The 21,980-nt window shown below is 37.8% G+C and overlaps 1 protein-coding gene across 1 annotated transcript in view; it reads left to right on the top strand.

Annotated features, from left to right (window-relative positions):
- Nucleotides 1–5,276: 5,276 nt before the first annotated feature.
- UBAP1 (ubiquitin associated protein 1) overlaps nucleotides 5,277–21,980 on the top strand; it is a 36,470-nt gene continuing 19,766 nt past the window's right edge. Inside the window, exons 1-3 of the mRNA XM_007950670.2 lie at nucleotides 5,277–5,310; nucleotides 12,560–12,684; nucleotides 18,900–19,829. Of these exons, the coding sequence (XP_007948861.1) occupies nucleotides 5,277–5,310; nucleotides 12,560–12,684; nucleotides 18,900–19,829 (1,089 nt within the window). The remainder of the gene's footprint in view (nucleotides 5,311–12,559; nucleotides 12,685–18,899; nucleotides 19,830–21,980) is intronic.

The raw sequence follows: 21,980 nt of genomic DNA, 5'->3' as shown, positions 1-21,980 counted from the left end.
AGAGAAACAGACCAATAAGGAGCTCTGGTAGCATAGTGGCTAAGGCACTTGACTGCTAACCAGAAGGCTGGCGGTTCAAACCCAACAGCCACTCCTCGGAAGGAAGATGGGGCAATCTACTTCTGTAGTGATACTGCCTTAGAAACCCAAGGAGGGGTCACTATGAGTCGGGTCCAACTCAACGGTACATAACAGCAACAACAATAACATACCTTGAGAGAGAAAGAGAGATTGATTGATTTTCAGAAACTGGATCACAGGATTATAGTAGCTAGCAGGTTCAAAATCAGTAGGTCAGGGAATAGGCTGAAGCCTTGTGTCTAAAATCTGTTAAGTCGGGCTATAGGATGGGAACTCTAGCAGGATAGCTATGTTACAGTCTTGTGGTAGAATTATTCTCCTTTTGGAAACCTCAGTTTTTGCTCTAAAGTCTTTTCAGTGGATTGGGTGAGACCCACCCACATTATTGACGGTAATCTCCCTGACTTCACCTAAGAGTCATTTGATTATAAATATTAATCATGTCAACAAAATACCTTCACAGAATCATGTAGACTAGTGTTTGACCAAAAACTGGGTACTATAGTGTAGTGAAACTGACACACAAAGTTAGTTATCACACATACTAATAGAACTTTATGTAGCTATATAATTTGTTATTTTGAATTGTGACATACCCAAAATGAAATTTCATCCACGGCACATAACAACAACAGGATAGTTGTTACTATTACTATTATTACTAAATGATTCTGTTTGGCTTATCTGATTTCAGTATGATGGGTATATATTATACTTTCTTTTAAAAGTTGAGGTACAGTTTACATATAGTAAACTTTACCCTGTGTAGATTACAATGAGTTGTGGCAAATATATAGTCTTGTAACCAGTACTACAGCCAAATATAGAAGAGTTCTGTTATCTCAGAAAATTCCCGTGTGCCTCTTTGCAGTCAGTTTTTTTCTCCACTATCAGACCCTGGTAGCTAGATTAGTTTTCTGCCCCTATGGTTTTGCCTATTCCAGAATGTCATAAATGGAATCATATAATATATAGTCTAACTTCTTTCATTAACATGTTATGAATTTGAGATTCATCCATATTGTTGTAGTATATCAATAGCTCATCACTTTTAATTATTTTTTTAAATACTTATTGTGATTTAGGTGAAAGTTTACAGAGCAAATTCATTTTCCATACAGCAGTTCATACACATTTTGTTTCCTGATATTGGCTTCAGTTCCCCATTGTGTAACAGTTGCTCTTTCCCACTTCCTCCCTGTAGTTACCTCTTCCCTGTTTCCTCCCATGCATGCCTCCCCCCCCCCCAAGCTATCTCCCTGTGCAAATACTGCCCTTCTGTTCTTCCACAATTGATTGCTCCAAGGAGTGTATCAACCTGATATAAATGTTCACCCCATATGCCTATCTATTGTTTGGCTGGAAGCCACAGGAATAAGTTCAGTTTCAGGGGTCTCACCAGGTTCTTATCAAACCAGCAAACCTGCCCCCCCCTTTTTTTTTTAATGATTTAGAGTTTTGTTCCACATTATTCTCCTACTCTATCCAGGATCTTCTACGTAGATCCCCTCAAGTGGTTGACAGTGCTAGCCAGGCACCATCTAGTTCTTCTGGTCTCATAGTCGTATAGGCTGAGGACTGCATGGTGTACCAGTTGCTTGGACTAATTGTTTCCATGCATCTTTGGTTTTCTTCATTCTTCTTTGCCCTGGATGAGGAGAGACCCCTTGTTGCATCTGGATGGCTGCTTGTAAGCTTTTAAGATCCCAGTCACCACTCGCCAAAGTAGGATGTGGAATAGTGTTTTTGGGTAGTATGTTATGCCAATTGAGTAGCTCATCACTTTTTGTTACAGAGTACTGTTCCACTGTATTGAATATATCACAGTTTATTCACTCACCAGTTGGAAGGACATTTGAGTTGTTTCCAATTTCTGGCAATTACTAATAAAGTTGATATAAATATTTGCATAGGGGTTACCATTTCTATTCCTAAGAATGGAATTGCTAGGTTGTATGGTAAGTGTATGTTTAACTTAAAAATGAAACTGCCAAACTATTTTTCCATTTTGTATTATTACCAGTCTGTGAAAGTTCCACATTTTCACCAGTACTTGATATAGTCAGGGTTTTGTTTTTTTTTTTTTGTGGCTATTCTGTAGTATCTCATTTGGGGTTTTAATTTGCATAGCCTTAATGATTAATGATGTTGACATATTTTCATTTGCATACCTTTTTTTGATGAATTGTCTGTTTACATCTTTTGTCTGTTTATTTTACTGGGTTTTTTTGTTTTCTTATTATTGGATTTTGAAAGTTCTTTATATATTCTGGATACAATCCTTTATCAGATATGTTTTTTGTAAATATTTTTTCTAATCTGTGACTTGTCTTTTTCCATTCTCATAACAGGGTCTTTTGAAGAGTAGGCATTTAAAATTTTGATTAAGTACAATTTGTCATTTTTTTTTCTTTCATGGGTGATATTTTTGGTGTTGCTCTGAAGATATCTTTGCCTAACTTGAGGTTATAAAAAATTTGATTTTTTTCTATAAGTTTTACAATATTTTTGTTTTTACATTTAGATCTATGATCCCTTTTAAGTTAATTTTTAACAGCTTTATTGGAATATAATTCATATACTACACAGTGTATAAAATAATGCAGTTCAAATTCTTCCACTGAGTTAATCATCATCACAATCACTTTTAGAACATTTTCATCTCCCCAAAAAGCAGCTCTGTACTCCTTTAAACATAATTTTCCCCATCCTCCTGAGTTAATTTTTAAGTGATGCAAAGTATGGGTAGAAGTTTGCTTGTTTTTTGCATATGAATGTCTGGTACTATTTGTTGAAAGGACTGTCCTTTTCCCATTGAATTGCCTTTGTGCTTTTATTGAAAATCAATTGGCTATATGTGTATAAGTCTGTTTCTGGACTCTGTTCCATTGATCTGTGTTCTCTCCTTATGCCATTTTCAGACTGTCTTAATTACTGTAGTTTAATAATATGTCTTGAAGTTAGGTAGTAATTTCTCTAGCTTTGTTCTTCTTCAGAATTGTGTTAGCTTTTGTATTTCCTTTATGTCTCCATGTAACATTTCAAATCAGCTTGTCAGTTTCCATTAAAAAAAAATCCTGTGGTGATTTTAATTGTTTTTAGTCATTTTCATAAAAATACAATATACCTGCCTCTTTTTTTAAATTCAGTAAAAATAGATCATTTTCAATATGATACATTACAAGTACTTACGTGCAGACTAATAGTCATGATACCATAAATTCATGTAGCTAATCTTAATTTTTTTGCTGCTGTATCTTAGATTAAAGGTCTGAATACCATATTGAGAAGTGAACTTTGAGGTGCTTAGGTTATTTTATTTGTTAAGGAAAGAACTTTGTACAGTCATATGTCACTTAAACATCTGTGATACATTCTGTGAAAGAGGATGTTATGCAAACACCATATCATATACAGGTAGTCGCCAGATTATGAATGAGTTTCAGTTATAAATCTGTCTTTATGTCAAATTTGTACATAAATTGGAATAGTAAGGTAGGATTTGTATGTAACGTTAGTTAATCATATGTTTGTGTTGGTATATAGTGTACCTTTCTATGCATAAAAATTATTAAAGAAACACTTCCAGGTACATTAAGACATCTTCAGCATAATAACACAGTAATATTAATGTTTTGATGCATGTCACAAAGTAGTGTCCATTTGTTATTATGGGCCATTGTATGTACCTTGAATTTTTAATATAGTAGGCTTCACAGAGTTTGGAATCACACTTTAGGGGGTTGGGACCAGAGATGATGTTTTGGTTATCTAGTGCCATTCTAACAGAAGATACCACAAATGGGATGGCTTTAACAATCAGAAGTTTATTCTTTTACAGTTATAGAAGCTAGTCATCTTGAGTTCAAACTGCCAAGCTCTAGGGGCTGGGTGAAAGCCCCTTAACCTTGGCCTTCAGCTCTGCCTCTTGCTCCCAGCTCACTGAAGCTGGAGGTTTTCTTCACTTGGGCAGCCGCTGGCTGCTAAGGCTGACAAACCCAAGGTCAACAAACAAAAGACACAGTCCCGATATTACCAAACCACATGGCATGCCATTGATTCAAGTCTATTAAAAGTCTCAAGATCAACAGAGCATGGCAGGCTGCTAAAAGATGACTCGGCGACATGCAGAGTCCAAGCATGCCAAAAAACTAGAGACCCTTTCCAGAGGGGAAGCAGACCACATCCCTAAAGCAGCTACTCAGCTGCTCGTGGCATATTCCACCATGGAGTTGATTGCCAGTCTCTTCTTGGGAAATACTACCACCAGCTGCCTAGCAGCTCAAAACCAGGTCCAGCCAAGTTGACACATAACATTAACTACCACAGATGTATACGTAGTTGGACAGTGCCTGAATGGACATTATGCGGTACATGACTGTACCTACTTATGTAATGACTAAAAGTGCAACAATAATGTTAAGCTCAAAAAAAAAAGAACTCATTGCCATGAGTTGCCTCTGACTCATAGGACCCCCATTGGGTTTCCAAGCCTGTAAATCTTAAGGGAAGCAGACTGCCTCATCTTTCTTCTGTGGAGCACCTGGTGGGTTCAAACCATCAACCTTTTTGCTTAGCATCCAAGTGCCTTATGGCTTTCACCCAGCTCCTATACTACCAGAGCTCCTCAGTGTTAAGCTGGATGTAGGTTTTAAGGTTTTCCCCCCTATTTTAAAAAAAATTTTGTATATCATTTAAAAGGTACAAAAGAATGTGTGTTGTTTTCTCTTTTAGAAATGTCATTCTTAATATATTGAGTTGATTGCCAGCAAAAGGCCTATATTTACTTAATAAAATGGGATATTATTCTTACTCTTATACTGAAATATTTGTTGTTTGTATCAGGAGGATATGTGCTTAGTAATTTTTCCTTTTAATGACATATAAATTCGTCAGTAGTCATAGAAATGAGTAGTATACTATTCTGCTAATATTTTTATTTTCAAATATGCCAGATTATAGAAATGTTTACCGTTTCTCTAAAAAGTTCATTCTCTTCCTTTTCTGCCTTCTTTTTTATTGCTTTGGGATTGTGAGGTATGAAGACTGTATCAGTCTTGGAACCACGACCATTGATCAGAACATTTGGTCTTCTGGTTTTTTTTTTGTAGTCTCAATTTTCCTATAATCATTTGTTTATATTCCTTCGAGGCATCATGTGCCTAAGAAGTATTTCCTTGTCTTTCAGGTTCTAAATGGCTTCTAAGAAGTTGGGTGCAGATTTTCATGGTAAGTGAACTATTAGATATCATAGTTTTAAGTTATGATTTGATCAGAGAATTTGAAATCACTTAGTATAGATTAAGTAAGTACCTTTTTTAGTCTCTTTAAAGTAGCAGCTTGAGGAAAAAGTTGTACAACAGTGTAGCACGAACATTCCAAAGTGTTCAGATGATAATGGAAGGGCAGATCTTATGTTACCTCTGGATCACTTTTGCAAGGAATAAGAGAGGACAGAATCAATGACAGAGGTAAGGCCTAGGGAGAGAAAATAGCAAACTGAAAATTTAAAATTAAGAGTTTCATTTCAAAAGATAAGCTTTCTATTTTGAATTTTTAGAAGCACTTTTTTGATTGGAGTGAAAGTAAATTGTACTCAGATTATGTGTTCCAGCTAAACAATCCAGAAAGATTACAAATCTGAAGTCTCATTCAATAAAGAATTTTGTTTTAGAACTTCCCCAAATGAACTTACACTCATAACCAAAGTTTCATTGTTTAAACAAAGCTTTGTACCTGGGTAAAACTTGGGGATAAGATTTTGTCTTTCTTGTATAGGTTAGTTTTGTTTAAAACAAGGCTCTTTTTATTTGCTGAGCTCCTGGTTGAATTTCAGTGGCCTTAAGTTGAGATTCTGGAATGAAGAATCTTCTTTTTGGATACTGTATAGTGTGTAAGGAATAGAAATTAAAAGGAATAGGTGGAGAGTATGTAATAGGCCATCTTGCCCAGTGTCTCCATATCAGAAATCAAGTTCAGCCTTCATGGGGCTGAAAATAGAAAGCCAGAGAACTAAGGCTACTTCTCCCTTCATCTCTCAGGAAGCTAGGTAGCCTTTCTTTGCTGCTTTTTTCTGAATGTGTACTCCATTTTTTCTTTTCTGTTTGTAGACTTACTTTCTTGGCTTGCTTAGCAGAATACACAGGACCATTTGCCCACCCCAGTTATGGTATTGCTTAACATTTGATCTTTCTATTTGAGTGACTAGCATCCTCAAAGTAGAGCTTTTGTGGCTTTTGATTGGCATAACTTAGTTTATGAGACTGGTTTAGTTCTCCCTCCTTGAGGTATTATCTGATTGGTCCATTTTGGGGAGTAGTTGGTATGTATGTGTAATTTTTCTAGGGAAATTGAGGTGTGAACAAGAAGGTAATAACTGCATATTAAAATGCTTTTTTCCTGTTTAAGTATTTTGGGCTTGGTAGGTCTTGTTCTCCATGGAGTTCCGGGGTGGCGTAAATGGTTAAGTGCTCGATTACTGGCTGAAAGACTGGCAGTTCAAACCCATCCAGAGGTGCCTTGGAAGACAGGCCTGGTGATCTGTTTCTGAAAGGTCATAGCCCTAGGGAGCAGTTCTGCTTTGTACACATTGGGTCTCCATGAGTCAGAATTGATTCATCATCAATTAACAACAGCAGGTCTTATGCTGCTATACTGTCTTATGCTGCTATACTGTCTTATGACTAACATTTGATTTACTTCCAAGTTCATTCTTCTCAGCTACAGTAGAACTTCTTCCACTATCATAAATAGTTTCATGTCCATAAATAACAGAATAAGAGATACAGGTAGTTACTTCTCAGAGACTTTTAAAATTGTGTCCTTATGTTGTTTAAACTGCAAACCATTGGCTCAGTATAAATCAGACCTTTTTTGAAGGCTGGTGCTTTATTCTTTAAAATATCAGTCCTCTTTAATTTTTAACTCATTGTCTGTTTGAGAAAAAAAAAAAAATTCAGGGGTGACTTCTAAAGTATTTTTTAAAATCATTTAACAAATAAATAAAACTTTTAATATGTAGAGGAATGCCTTAACACTCTAGTGGAAGCTATAGGTCTTTTATGATAGAACTTGTTGAAATTTCCCTTTTGAAGGCCAAGCTGTCTCGTTTATGTCCAGATAGCTAATTTCTAGAGAGCTTCATTTTGACTTTGGTTTAATTTGTATGAAGAGATTGTGAGGTACTTTTTTCTGCTGAGCTGTGAGAAAAGGCATTTTACTTTATTTCAAAAGTTGATCAGTAGTTACTTTATAGTGTAATGTAAGGCAGGCCATCATTCTTACCAGTGTAATGTGTCTTTATTCTCCTCTAGCTGTTATCAAGATTTTCTCTATAGTTTTAAGGATTTTGAGTGTGATGTGCCTTGGTGTGGTTTTCTATGCGTTTATCTTACTTGGAGTTAGCTAAGCTGCTTGTATCTGTGGGGTGATGTTTTAAATAAATTTTGGAAAATTCTCAGCCGTTATCTTTTCTCATATTTATTCTGACTTTTTCTTCCTCTTAGGAGCTCTGGTGGTGCAGTGGTTAAAGTATTTGGCTGCTGACCAAAAGGTTGGTTGTTTGAACCCACCAGCTGCTCCACAGGAGAAAAATGAAGCAGTCTGCTTTTGTAAAGATTTACAGCCTTAGAAACCCTATGGGGCAGTTGTACTCTGCCCTATAGGATCATTGTGGCAGTAGGTTTTGGGGTTTTTATTCCTTCTCTCTTCCTCTTTTGAGATTCCAGTTATACATGCATATTAGACTGCTAATATTCCAGAGATCTTGTAGCACTCTATTCTTCTTTTTTCCCCCTCCTTCCTTTTTTTTCTCTATCAGTTTGGTTAATTTCTTTTGACCTAATTTTATGTTCTTTGATTATTTCCTCTGCTGTGTCTTTTCTTCTGATTGGCATAGCCTGGCTGACTGTTTTTGTTGTTGTTATGTGCTGTCAAGTTGGACCCGACTCATAGCGACCCCTCCTTGGGTTTCCGAGGCAGTATCACTGTGGAAGTAGATTGCCCCATCTTCCTTCCGAGTAGTGGCTGGTGGATTTGAACCGCCAGCCTTCTGGTTAGCAGTCAAGTGCCTTAGGCACTAAGCTACCAGAGCTCCTTTTCTGATACTATATTTTTATTTTTACAATTTCCATTTGTTTTATATTTTCATCTCTCTACTATCTGTTCACAGATGTTCACCTTTTCCATCAGATCTTTTCACATACTTATTATGGTTATTTTAAAGGACCCTTTCTAATAATTCCAGTATTTTAGCTGTCTCTGGGTTTGGCTGTGATGGCTGGTTCATCCTTTGATGATGGATCTCATTTCTTGCTTTTTTCTGTGTCTTACAATCTTTGATTAAATGCCAGACTTTGTGTATTAAAAAGCTGACTTTGTAGGTTATCTGGCTTTTATGTGTTGTTAGGGTAGAAGTGACAAGTTTCTTATGATTTCACCTCATACAGCAGATATCTGTATATTGGTATATACTTAAAATTTTCCACTTATTATTTGACTTAGGGCTTTAAGGTAGTAATTCCTAATAATAATGGAATTGCAGTTTCCACTTAATTTTAAGTTTGATCTGTCCTTTTCTTTTTCAGAAACCTTAATTTGAATCCTTTCACAATAAAACCTAAATTTAACATAAACCTGTTGCTAAGCTCTATAAAGAGTTTTTTTCTCCCCCTACATAGAATTGTACCTGTTTCAGAAAAATAAGCAGGTCACAGGATCATAAGCATATCAGCAATTTAGGGGGGAAAAAAAAAAAAAAACAAGCTTCCTTAAAGCCTTCCTTCCCAGAATTCATCCTGAGTCATCACACATTCAGCCCTGTATCTTCCACTACGGCATACTGTATAGAACGTAACTCCAAGAAACTGCTGTAGGCATAGTTAGCAGAGATGCACTTACTTTCTTTTTCTGAATTCAGCTTGAGCATTCTAAAATAAATGCTCAAGGCATTTTAGAAAGATTTTCAGTAATGACTGAAACTAAAAGGTATTTGGGGTGCACCAGAAAATTGTTAGTCACAAGGCTTAATTCCCTGGGCCTTGTGGTTAATTGAGTTTCTATTGAATCTGTTTTTAAAATGAGATATATTTAGAGAAAAGAGAAATTCATATCTTTAAATAAATATTCAGATGTGTTGGATAAAAATTGGCAGTTGTAAGTTAAAGTTGGCTACATTTGGGAAAAAAATTATTTGTAATCCTCATATCATCATCATTAATTGTACCATGGTTGAGTCTCTATCTGTTATTTAGAGAAGGTTTTTTTTTTTTTTTTTGGTTCCCATCTCTTTGAATGCTTTTTTGCCTTCTATACCCCCCCCTCCCCTAGTAATCACACATCTGTTTGCTCATTTCCTGTTAACAAAGCTTAATGGACTAAGACCCAGAAAGGTTAGGGGATGTGCTGGATCACCTTGGGTTGGCTTAGTTAGTTAGTGAATGGAAAACTGCTTTTTAAATGCTCATGGAGGGAAACAGCAGTTGTTCAAAGGTATTTTACCTGATCTTGTCTGTTCCTAAGCCAAGACCTAGTTCCATTTCTAGAGTGTAAGTTGTACCTGTATACAACACTATATTAGTTTCCTAACTGAAAGGTAGGCAAGTAAACCAACTGGACACCTTTTCTTAAAGGATATTCTCATTTGCTTGGATAATCTTTAGAATATCTTTTTATGGACAGTTTCCCATCTCTCAACTCCCCATTCCAGTTTCTAGAACAGACTTGTTAAATATTTAAGAAGGTTTTAGTATTAATGTCGGTAGGTTTTCTTCTTACATTCATATATCATATACATATATTAGTGTTATTATGGATAGAATTTTTTTCTGATATGTGTATGTATCATATAATTAACCTGTATATGAATACTTGTAATTTTTTTAAACAAAAGATTTACTTTTTGTGATTGTTAACTTGACTATAAATGTTACTAGTGAATTTTAGAAAATTATGAAGTTTCAGCTTTGCTTCCAGTTAATCAGGACACTAGCAGAAGTTAAAATCTAGTGGTCAGTGTCATTTGAGCATCTGTTGATGGGAAGCAGTTAGGTAAAAATTCTTTAAGAATAAAAACTTTAATGTTTTTTAATAGGAAGTATTTTAGATCTGGCAGAGGGTTTTTAGTTTGGGGGCAAGCTGTGTTGGCACCTGCTACATTTTTGTGACTGTCCAGAATCTTAAAAATGTACTTTGATTTTGCTTGAGCACTAAATATTTCCATGACTAGATTTGGCATTTTAGGTAAATAATTTTGAATTTTAATAAATATTACCGAATGTGAGTTGGGGTAGAGGTGAGAGTTGAATACAAAAGAAATATAAGACCATTATTTGTTCTTCATTCATTGAGCAAATATCATCTGCCAAACATTTTGCTAGGCTTGAGGAGATAGATTTGAAACCCTTATCCCCTGCTTAGAGTCACGCTAGGTCTCATAGAAGGAGGATAAGGAAACCGCTGACAAAACAGAGTGGCAGTTCTTGTGGTGGTATGAACTGGTGGTTCTGAGATTGAGAATGTGGTCGTTCCTGACCTCATTCTTAAAGGACTAGAAATAAATAAGGGTGGGGATATGATAGACATTCCATGATGTAAAGGCAATATAAACAGCACATACAAAGCTGTCCATACTTGGAAAATTTCATAGTTTACTGTTAATAATTGATGGTTATGCCTCATAAAAGTTATTAAATGAACACAGTTGTAGCTTTTGTTTTGTTAGGTGAGATGGTTAAAATGTTTTAATTCTGTCTAGAAGTTAGATAGGAAAGTGACTTCTCTTCCCAAGGATGATAGCAGTGGCCTTCTTCCTGATGGAGGCTTTTAGGTGTATCAAAGCATTACCTACCTTAGAAAATGGAGAATGATGACAAAACTATAAATATATTCTGACCCTGATAAAAGTCTTAACATCTAGAGACTTCTTAGAAGGGACAGAAGTTGTCCTCCTAGAAAAGGAATAATTGTCTTACTCTGTGTCCATGGACACCAAAGAAAATCACTAATGTTCGGCTAAGAGAAGTAAGCCTTATTTTACTAGCTGTAATATTAAAACAGCAAAATTTAATTTATCTACTATATTTCATTGTCAATGATAGTCTGCCAGTAAGTTAGCCCCAGGCTTAGTTCAGAAAAATAGCTGTGGTCCACTTCATAGAGTATATAGCTAGTGAGAGTCATACACAAAAGGTACTTTCATTTTCTTTGACTGCATGAGTAGATGATGGCTGTCCTGGTATTTCTGTAGTACTCAGTTAGGATAGGGAAAGAACCATTAGGCAGTTAAAGCAGTTTGGTTGTGTATAGCTTGTGTCTTCTGATAATCCTATTCCAATTCCCATGGTCTTGTCTGGTTTTCCCTTTTTCATAATCCCAGTGCTGCTTAAATATTTCTGTGTTTGCTCCAGAATGTAATATACTTTGTCATTTAAAAAAAAAAAAATCTAGCATAATGTTTTGTGTTAACTAAAAAATTACTATTTCTAAAGTATAGAAAGTCTAATCAAGGAGGTTGTAGGGAATCTATCATCAATTCAGCAGTATTTATTAAGTGCCTAATAGATATTAGGCAGTTCTATAATCTTTGAGAATATATCATTGAACAAAACAGACTTAGTAAATATTTAACTGCAAGGAGCTTGCATTCCATTGGACAAATCAGATGATAAGTATAATAATAATAATAATAATAATGAAGTATAGGTTAGAAGATCATAAGTTCAGCTTATAAAGGTCAAAACCAAAAACCCACTGCTATCCAGTTGGTTCTGACTCATAGCGACCCTCATCAGGTTTGCAAGGCTATAAATCTTTACGGAAGGAGATTGCCTCATCTTTCTCCAACGGAGCAGCTAGTGGATTCAAACTGTTTGCCTTTTGGTTTGCAGCCCAGTGCCTTAACCACAGCGCCACCGGAGCTCCTTAATGAAGGTTATAAGTGAGGGAAAAATAGGTGGCAATTTGAGAGCATTGAAGTGAGGGATAGGTTAATAATTTTAATTAGGGTGGTCAGGGTAAGCCTCACTGAGAAACTGACTTCTGGGCAAAGTCTTTGAGAAAGTGAAGGAGTGAATCATGTGAATACCTGAAGGAAGAACATTAGATAGAGGAAACAGCCAGTGCAAAATTTTTGACATGAGAATGTGCCTGTCATGTTTGAGGAAGGTCAGAAAGGAGGGCATTGTAATCTAGTGCAGTGAGCCAGGAGGTGGAATGCTAGGGGGGGAGGGCAGAGAGGCGATGGGCTGGGGGAAGGATCTTTTGGCCACTGTGAGTACTTTGGCTTTTATATTAAGTGAAATTGAAACTAAACCCTAAGATCGAGTAGGGTTAGGAGAGGGTAAGCAATCAGAAAAGGAACTCTTGGTCACTTCTAGTCTTAGGATTACATAAATTAATATGTATTTACTAGACATAAGATTATGGCAAAATTAATAATAAAGTTCTTTGCTTATATTTTCTACTTTATTTTTGATTGTAGGGACTTTCAGTTACCTTGATGATGTTCCATTTAAGATAGGAGACAAATTCAAAACACCAGCTAAAGTTGGTCTACCTATTGGCTTCTCCTTGCCTGATTGTTTGCAGGTTGTCAGAGAAGTACAGGTAAGTGGTAATTTTTAGTTAAAGTTTAACTCACTGCCATCGAGTCAGATCCGACTCATAGCAGCCCCTCTTTGGGTGTCTGAGGCGATATCGCTACGGAAGTAGATTGCCCAACCTTCCTTGCGAGGAGTGGCTGGTGTGTTTAAACCGCCAGCCTTCTGGTTAACAGTCAAGTGCCTTAGGCACTATGCCACCAGAGCTCTTATTTAAAGTTCAGTGCACTTAAAAATTAAGAGTAAGAATTTGATGTATAGTGAAATAGAACAAAGCCATTCTCATTTCTCTTCTTTGTATTTCTTATGGCTCCTGTTACTGTCTAGCTCTTGTTTTCATACAAATGCACACATATTTATGTGTATTTATGTGTGTGTGTACAATTATATACAGTGCAATCTGTTAGATTATGTATTCCTGGAGGTCTGTGCTTTACCTAGAATTAATCCCCATTGCTCGTGTTGCTCTTTTCATTCTCTCTGTTAATGTCCTCAGTTACTCAAGTTAGGTAATAATTTTCTTCTCTCACCTTTGCCATTCCTGTTCACTACCTTATTTTTCATCGGGGCTATTTCACAATTCACCTCTTTAATTGCCCCCTCTGCTTGTAGCATGTTCTTTCTATTTTTCACATTGTTTTCAGAATAATATTCCTAAGTTAAGGTTTTAAATTGTCACATCCCTGGTCAAAAACTCAGTGGTTCACCAAACCTTACTGAATCAAGTCTAGACGTAAGGTATTGGCAAAGCACCTTGGTGCCTCATCTCCTCCATGTCGGCCCCCCCCCCCCAATCTGTTAACATACTGTATACATTAGCTATGTGGGCTTTTTCTTGTGAGCTGTTTTCTCCATCTGGAGTATTCTTCTCTGTCTCACCACACTAAATGCTGTTGCGTGTTAGAATCTGTTTACTCTCCTAGACTATGCTTAAATGCTACCTCCTGCATGACTCTTCTCTCATCCTTCTGATCTTTAAAGTTCAGTTATACATAAATGTATAGAATTACTTTTTTTTTTTTTTTGAATACCTGAAAATGTTTTCATTTTGCCTTCAACTTTGCGTAGAGAGTTCGAGATTGAAAATACCTTCACGCAGAACTATGAAGGCATTATTCCACTGTCATCTAGTTTCCAGTGTTGCTAATGAGAAGTCTTGTGCCAGCCTGATTCTTGTTCCTTTGTGGGTGACCAGTTTTTCTACTCTAAATATTTTTTCAATACTCTTTATATTTTGATATCTTGATCATTATGGATTTATTTTCAAGTGTCAAAATCTTTAGTCCATATAATAGACTTTTTACATTAACTATTTAACATTATATTGTTAAAAATTAGTTTCCCGTTCAACAATTTATACACAAATTATTCCATGACTTTGGTTGCTATTCCTATAATGTGTCAGCACTCTTCCCGTTTCTACCCTGCCTTTCCTGTTTCCATCCCTCCAGTTTCCCTTGCTTTCTCATCTTTGTTTTTTAGAACAAATGTTGCCTGTTTGATCTTGGGAGCACACATTCCTCATGGTGTTATTATTTATTTTATAGGTCAATCTGTCACTTGGCTAAAAGGTAACCCGTGGTAGTGGCTTTACTTCCAGGTTAAAAGGGTGTCTTAGGGCTATAATCTTAGGGGGTTCGAGTCTCTGTCAGTCCAGCAAGTCTGTTTTTTTTTTTTTTTTTGCTTTAAAGAACAGAATTTATTGTCTCACAGTCTTGGAGATAAATCAAGACATCATCTTCATAGGAGGATTCTTCCTTTAGCTTGTGGACAGTTTCTCACATGATCTCTTCCATCTGTGTAAATCTGGTCTTTTTTTTTTTAAATTAATTTGAGTTTTGTTTTACATTTTTCTCCCATTCTAACTGGGACCTTCTATTGTGTCTCTGGCTATAGAGTGGTTGGTATTGGTAACCAGGCACCAGCTAGTTCTTCTGGTCTCAGGCTAGAGGAGGTTGTGGTTCGTGGGGTCTATTAGTCCTTTAACTGATTGCTTCCATGAGTCTTTGATTTCCTTTACTCTCCTTTGCTCCACACAGGAAGAGACCAGCTCTGAGATGGTGTTCACTGCAACACTCTTTAAGCTTTCAAATCTTAAATCTGACACTTCTTGTTAAGGCAGGGTTGTTAAGTCTTGGCTAATCCAGGCCACTAGCAACCTTAACTTTTAAGTTACTATGTAAAAATAAAACTATGCTCCCAAGCTGGGGTCCCTTTTCTGAGCATTAGCTTCCTGAGAGAAAAAGAGAACGCCTAACCAATTGATTCCATCAACAGTGACCCCAGGATTGTGTACCTAATAACCTTTGCAACAAAACTCAAGAGGCCAGGCAACCCTGACCATCCTGTCTAGTTTATCATTATTTGCATACAAAGTATACTGAAAGCTGATCCCAGAGCAAGTATTGCAATCATAATCCCAATAAATTATTTTTAGTACACTCAGTTCCTGTAAAATGCCAGAGCAAGTGAGAAATCACCTTGAAGCAAGTGAGAGGAAAACATCAAGAAGAAAGAAAGCTCCGTCCTAAACTCCTCATCAAATTGATGGCTTTCTTTACAGCCTTAAGTGACAAAATCCAGAGTCTTCTGATTTGATGGTACTCTTTTCAGAGTGATTGTCACAGTCAGGAAGAATTTTTTAGGCTTTTCTTTGCCATGGTCCATCAACTCTAGTCCTTCAGTAAGAATCTCCTCCTTTATTGCTTTCTGAACACACTGCCTAGCACTTAAAGAGGTTGATGCGTAGGTCCCTGGAGCCATCCCCTTTGAGGGCTTCTTGGCAAACCAGTGATTGAAGTGCTGGTTGTATTTGCAGTTGTGTCTGTGCATGTCTCCCTGGTCCTGTTCATGGGGATGGCGGCCTAGAATAACTTCTTGAAAGCAGCATGTAGCCCTGCCTTACGTGATCCTGTTCTTCCTTCAGTACTGAATCTCTGATTTAGGCAGGCACTTTGCTGAGTCTTGAGGATATAGGTAAATGCCATTATTCCTGCCCTCAAGGAGTTTACAAGTTCAGAGGAGTCAGATAGAAAAACAGAAAAGTACAGTAGTCACTCAGACTTCTTCATAGCAACCCTTACTGGGTTTCCAGGGTTGTAAATCTTTATGGAAGCAGATTGCTTCATCTTCCATATGTTTAAATAACAGCTGTTTGTTTTCCTAATGACTAATGATGTTGAGCATCTTACGTATTTTTGAATACTGAATTGGTATTCCTTTTGTGTGTGGAAATTTTAGTTGGTCAGACGATACATAGATTTGCCTTAAAAATATTTCTTTGTTCTTCTTGCCTTATAAGCCTTTAATTGGCAACAACAGGTATTCATTAAACATTTCTCTCTGTGCAGGGTACTATTACAGTAGGATTAATAAAACTCTCCATCTTGTTTCATTGATCCATTCAGAAATCTTGTTCTGAATCCCACAGTGTTGCCATTTTAGACTTTGCTGGGAATTTTCTATATATTAAAGACTACTCACTAGTAACAAATGAGAGGATGAAAGCTGTGAGCATTATTCCTGTGGCCAATAGGATTTTGTTGTGGTGGTGGTTCCCTAATTACACATAGCATCCTTAAATTTTGGCAGCCTGGGGTCTCCATGGAGGATTGGCTGTGATGATGCTGCTGCCCTCTCCCTACCCAGAGAACAGTTATACCTACAGCCCTAGATAAATGGCTGGATACTTCCTATAACTTTGTCATATTTGCCCTGGTGTAATAGTATGAATTCAGATTTTGAGCTAAAATTCCAATAAAATGAGCCAGTAAGATACATGGCTCTTGTACCTAGTATCCCAAAGCTTTTTGGTGAGGGATGGTTCTTAGTGTCATAATTTAGAGCAGATTCTGGTGTCACTCATAAATGGGCTGGAATTGCTATCTAATAGCTTTGTGATCTTGGACAGAGTTTTTTTTTTTTTCCCCTAGAATTTTTATTTTTGCAGTATTCCTTCCCCTCCTCTCTTACCTTTGGTAACCAACAAGGAGAGTGTCCTTCCATATATAAACCTTTCCTTGACTTTCTACAGTAGTGAACTAATACAGTTATTTGTTCTTCTGTGATCAACTTAATTTCACTTATTTTCATAATGTTGGACAGATTTATTAAACCCTCCCAGTCTCCATTTCTTCATCTGTAAAGTGGGAATAATTTGCTATTAAGGTTTTCAGAAGGATAAAATAATGCATTTATAATGCTTACTGTGGTTCCTGGTGCTTCATAAGTGTTAGATGCTGTTGTTACTGTACTCTCAAACCACCTCTTTTTCATTCCTTTCTTCTCCAGTATTTTTCTCTGTGTCCCAAGTGTTCTACATTGCTTTGGCAATTAGAAAACAGAAGCTCACTAAAGGTTTTATTGAAAAAAGGAAAGAAATTTCCAGTTGTTATTGTACTCCCAAGATCTGTGTTTGTGGGCAGTAGCATATTGGTTACAGCCTCTGTTTCTGACAGAGGAAATCGGTACAAAATTGAGTTTCCGCTACAGTTGAAAGCAGCAGAGCTTTGACCTCTGTTTTTTCACTGTTTCCTTATGTGTGTAGAAAGAAAGCACAGTGATCCCCCATGTGTCTTCCTGGGGCACAGCAGTAGCTCAGGGATTTAGGTGAATTTCTTGATGCGTGTTTCTCTTGCCTTATTTGAAGCTGAATGGCCTGTAGATGATCAGAGGCACTTTGTTTCTTTTACTCTAAACACTTGACAGTCCTCTATGCTCTACTCTCTCTCTTTTTTAAAAACCCTTAATATGTCTGTAACCCTGGCTACACAGACATTGTTTAGATCTGGTGTTGAAGAGTGAATACCAAGGGTTTTTGTTTTCTCCTGGCCTAAGCGAGGTTTGCTTTACATAATAGGTCTATTTCTTTTATGTGTGCAAGTGAAATTTTTAATTGGGAGCTCTGGTGGCTTAGTGCCTAAGGCATCTGACTGTTAACTAGAAGGCTGGTGGTTCAAACCCACCAGCCACTCCTTGGAAGTGAGCAGTCTACTTCCATAAAGATACTGCCTCGGAAACCCAAGGAGGGGTCACAATGAGTCTAATCAACTCCACGGCAGTGAGTTTTTTTTTTTAATACTTAAGGTACTGTTAAGGAATCATTAAGCAAATCTTAGAATCCCAATTTGCATATATCTGGATTTCTTAATAAGCAGAGTTCCAGCATTTTGAAGTACAACCTGTTCATAATAATCTAGTAACAGGGTGGTTTAAGAACATAGACTTTGTAGTCACATTGCGTAGGTACAAATCCAGTCTCTACCGCATACCAACTTTATGACCTTGGACAAGTTATTTAATTCTTCTCATCTATAAAGCAAGAATAAAAATAGTACCTACCTTAAGGTGTTGGGGAGAAAATCTAGAAAGTTAATACATGAAAGGTGCTTAGACTCATGCATGGCATATTTAAGTGCTTCATAAATGTTAGCTGTTATTATTACTGCCGAGCAGCCCATCCACTTCAGACATTGTGGTAGATAATAGAGGAGGGTTTGTAACACAGTTTCTACTCATGAGAGGCTTCTGATATGGTTGGGGAAGTATTTAGAGAAAGAGTAAAGCTACAGATGATCACATGTGCTCAGTACCAAATGATTGAAAGAGACAAATGCTGTCACATAGGAGCTCTGGTGGTGTAGTGCCTAAGGCACTTGATTGCTAACCAGAAGACTGGCGGTTCAAACCCACCAGCCACTCCTCGGAAGAAAGGTTGGGCAGTCTACTTCCGTAGTGATACTGCCTTGGAAACCCAAGGAGAGGTCACTGTGAGTTGGGTCCGACTCCATGGCACTAACAACAACAAGAATAACAATGCTGTCAGAGTTCAGAGGAAGGACTGGATCATCAGGAAAGCATAGAGGAGGTGGCTGAGTTCTGCCTGATGGAGCAATCTAGGAGGGAAAATGCCCTGGCTGCCAGGAGTAAGGGTAGGAGAAGAGGTAAGGGAAGTGACAGCGTACATTTAGCCTGGTGTGTAGGATAAGAGGTGGTGGGAGCTCTTTCTAGCAGATTTCTAGAAGTAATTGGGAGCATAATTTGAGTAAATAGTATAATGGGATTAGAAACCTTAGTCTTCCTGAATGGGGTCATCCTATACATCTTAAATGTTCCCTTGCCCAATTTTCACCATGTGTAGAAGTAGGTGGAAAGAAAATGAATGGGGTTGGGGAAGGATGCTCATCTAGGTTCCTACCTCCTTTCTCTACTATCTCTTTGCAGTATGACTTCTCCTTGGAAAAGAAAACCATCGAATGGGCTGGAGATATTAAGAAAATCCAAGAAGCCCAGCGTGAAGCTGAGCGCAAAGCTGAGGAAGCAGAAGCTAAAGTGAATTCTAAGAGTGGTCCAGAGGGAGATAGCAAAATGAGTTTCTCCAGGACTCACAGTACAGCCACAATGCCACCTCCCATTAATCCCATCCTTGCGAGCTTACAGCACAACAGCATCCTCACCCCAACTCGGGTCAGCAGCAGTGCCACGAAACAGAAAGTTCTCAGCCCACCTCACACAAAGGCAGATTTCAACCCTGCTGACTTTGAGTGTGAAGAGGACCCATTTGATAATCTGGAGTTGAAAACTATTGATGAGAAGGAAGAGCTGAGAAACATTCTGGTAGGAACCACTGGACCCATTATGGCTCAGCTATTGGACAGTAATTTGCCCGGAGGAGGCTCTGGGTCTGTGTTACAGGATGAGGAAGAGGTCCTGGCATCCTTGGAGCGGGCGACCCTAGATTTCAAGCCTCTTCACAAACCCAATGGCTTTATAACCTTACCACAGTTGGGGAACTGTGAAAAGATGTCACTGTCTTCCAAAGTGTCCCTTCCCCCCATCCCTGCAGTAAGCAATATCAAATCCCTTTCTTTCCCCAAACTTGACTCTGATGACAGTAATCAGAAGACAGCCAAGCTGGTGAGCACTTTCCATAGCACATCCTGCCTCCGCAATGGCACGTTCCGGAATTCCTTAAAGCCTTCCACCCAGAGCAGTGCCAGTGAGCTCAATGGGCATCATACTCTTGGGCTTTCAGCTTTGAACTTGGACAGTGGCACAGAGGTGCCAACCCTGTCCCCTTCTTCCCAGATGCCTTCCCTCTCCGTCTTGTCAATGTGCACAGAAGAATCATCACCTCCAAATACAGGTCCCACGGTAAGCCTTTTAAATAGCCCTTAAATCACACCTCCAAAGAATTCTAAATTCTTCTTAGCAGCTGCCACCGTCATTTTCTTTTCCAGGCTTAGGCTATAACCAAATTGACCTTGTTTACGTAAGATAAATAATTCTAGTCATTTTTCTGAGGACAAGGAAGATTAGCTTTGAACCTGTATCTTTTTGGTCTTTTCCTTTACAAAGATGATATGTGCCATATGAATGGTGTTTTCCTGACTAATTACTTTGTTCTTCCATGTGCTTCCATGTGTTGTTTTTTAGTGTCTTTCTTCTTGGTACATTTTGCTTTTCCCTATTCTGTTTATCATTTTTTAATTTGCTTGGTACTCCTCATTATATAGTCTTTCTGACGCTCTCCCCATCCTATTCTGCCCTGAAGTGTGCTTCTTTGGTGTACCATACATAGTTCAACTAGTTTGGGGTTGTTTCCTCAGACTGGGTGGTATCTTAGGATCTGGGAGATAATTTGTTAGAAGTCTAAACACAAGGTGGAAATTGGTCATTTTTAATCTTGCAGTTTTCATTTTGAAGGGTTTGCTCACTTCCGAGAATTGTGTAGTTTTCTCCAGAAAGGGAGGGAGAGGGAAAGATGGTCTTGAGAAACTTACATTTACTCTGGAAGGCTGGGTTGATTAAAAAAAAAAAACTTAAAAGTGGTGTCATCCTAAATCTCATTTTGTTAAAAGAAAAGTTACAGATAGAGTATGGTTCCTCCCCTTAGCTTAGCAGCACAGAACAACACATTAATGCATTTTAGAGTGGAAATCATAAACTTGTAGGACCTTGTGCTACACCAGCTCACAGATTTTTTAAAATGACAAAGTATACCAAGAGAGGAAGGATTAAGAGCAGAAAGGAGCCTAATTGTATTAGTGGAATATGTATCAGAGACCATTACAAGCATGCTGTTAGCTGGTGGGAAGATGCAGCCTTGACCTGCTTTCCAAGAATTGCAAGGGAGTAGCAAACCATGCTTCATAAATTTTTGTCTTTGCATGTGCCCTTCCAGTGTCAGCTCACTGCTGTTGTAAATGTCCGTGAACTTTAGTCCAGGTAAACGCGATAGAGTGCAGAAGACCAGTCAGTGTTCTCTCCTAGGAGTGGGCTTGATCCAAATTTTTCCTGGTCAGTTGTGGGCCTCTGGTCAGCATTTTACTCCTTGTTATGACTCACTGTATACTTTAGAGAAACTAAAAGATTTACCCTGGAAAATATTAGGGAGCCTTAGCCAAACCTCTGCCTCCCACGTAATCATTTAGAGACCAAAAGCCAGTTGTTTAACAGCAGAGGTCTTTCTCATACCAAAACGCGTGTCATTCTTTAACCATTCTGACTGTGGCGTTTGTTTCTGGACCATCCATCTCAGGGTGGGAAGGGGCCTGTTTCTTGTTGGTTTGGGAGCTTGCTGCTTTCAACAGGCAGATATAAACAGAGCAGGAATTCTGATGTTCTTCTAAGGAAGTTGGGACCTACTGTTAGGGAGCAAACCATGGTTCCCATCACAAATACTTTCCTGATCTTCTTAGTGTGAGTTTTTGAGGCCTGCAATGAGAAGCACTCTCCATGATAGTGACTTGAGGCTTGAATGGTGGTGGTGGTGATGGTCAGGTAGGCTGTGTACAGTTCTCACAGAGGAACTCTCGGGGAAATTGTCCTAGGTATTTGGTTCTTGTTGGCTGTTTTAAGGCTGGTGTCTTCAACTCATTTTTCAGATTTTGATTTTGTTTTACTGTTAATCTTAGAAGATAAATCTATGGGGTTATTTTGAGGACCATCTTGTAACGTACCCTTATTCTGAGACGAGCATAAACTCTCTGATCTTGCTAGCGCCTCTTCTCACTGCCTCTGCCCTTGACAGGCCTCGCTCTGCTCATAGCTTGTAATGGCTAACTCTCCTATAGGGCTTTCTTTTTCCAGGTATGGTTATATTCCTTACAGTTTGACAGTTACTTTAGGAAAATCTTTCTGCCTTTTCTCTTAACATTCCTGAGTTCTAAATTTACTAATTATGGCCAGTATGCTTAAGAGTAGTGCCAGTTTGCCTTTAAAACTTTTTTGACATAGGACCCTGAGATTTTTTTTTAGGCATTCAAGTCTGTTAATTCTTCTTCTTCTTTTTTTTTTTTTTTT

The sequence above is a fragment of the Orycteropus afer genome, unplaced genomic scaffold (genome assembly GCF_000298275.1).
Source record: "Orycteropus afer afer isolate SDZICR_OR568_19922 unplaced genomic scaffold, OryAfe1.0 scaffold00285, whole genome shotgun sequence".
NCBI classification, from domain to species: domain Eukaryota; kingdom Metazoa; phylum Chordata; class Mammalia; order Tubulidentata; family Orycteropodidae; genus Orycteropus; species Orycteropus afer.
The sequence above is the reverse complement of the archived record's forward strand: the minus strand, read 5'-3'. Positions and strand labels throughout refer to the sequence as shown.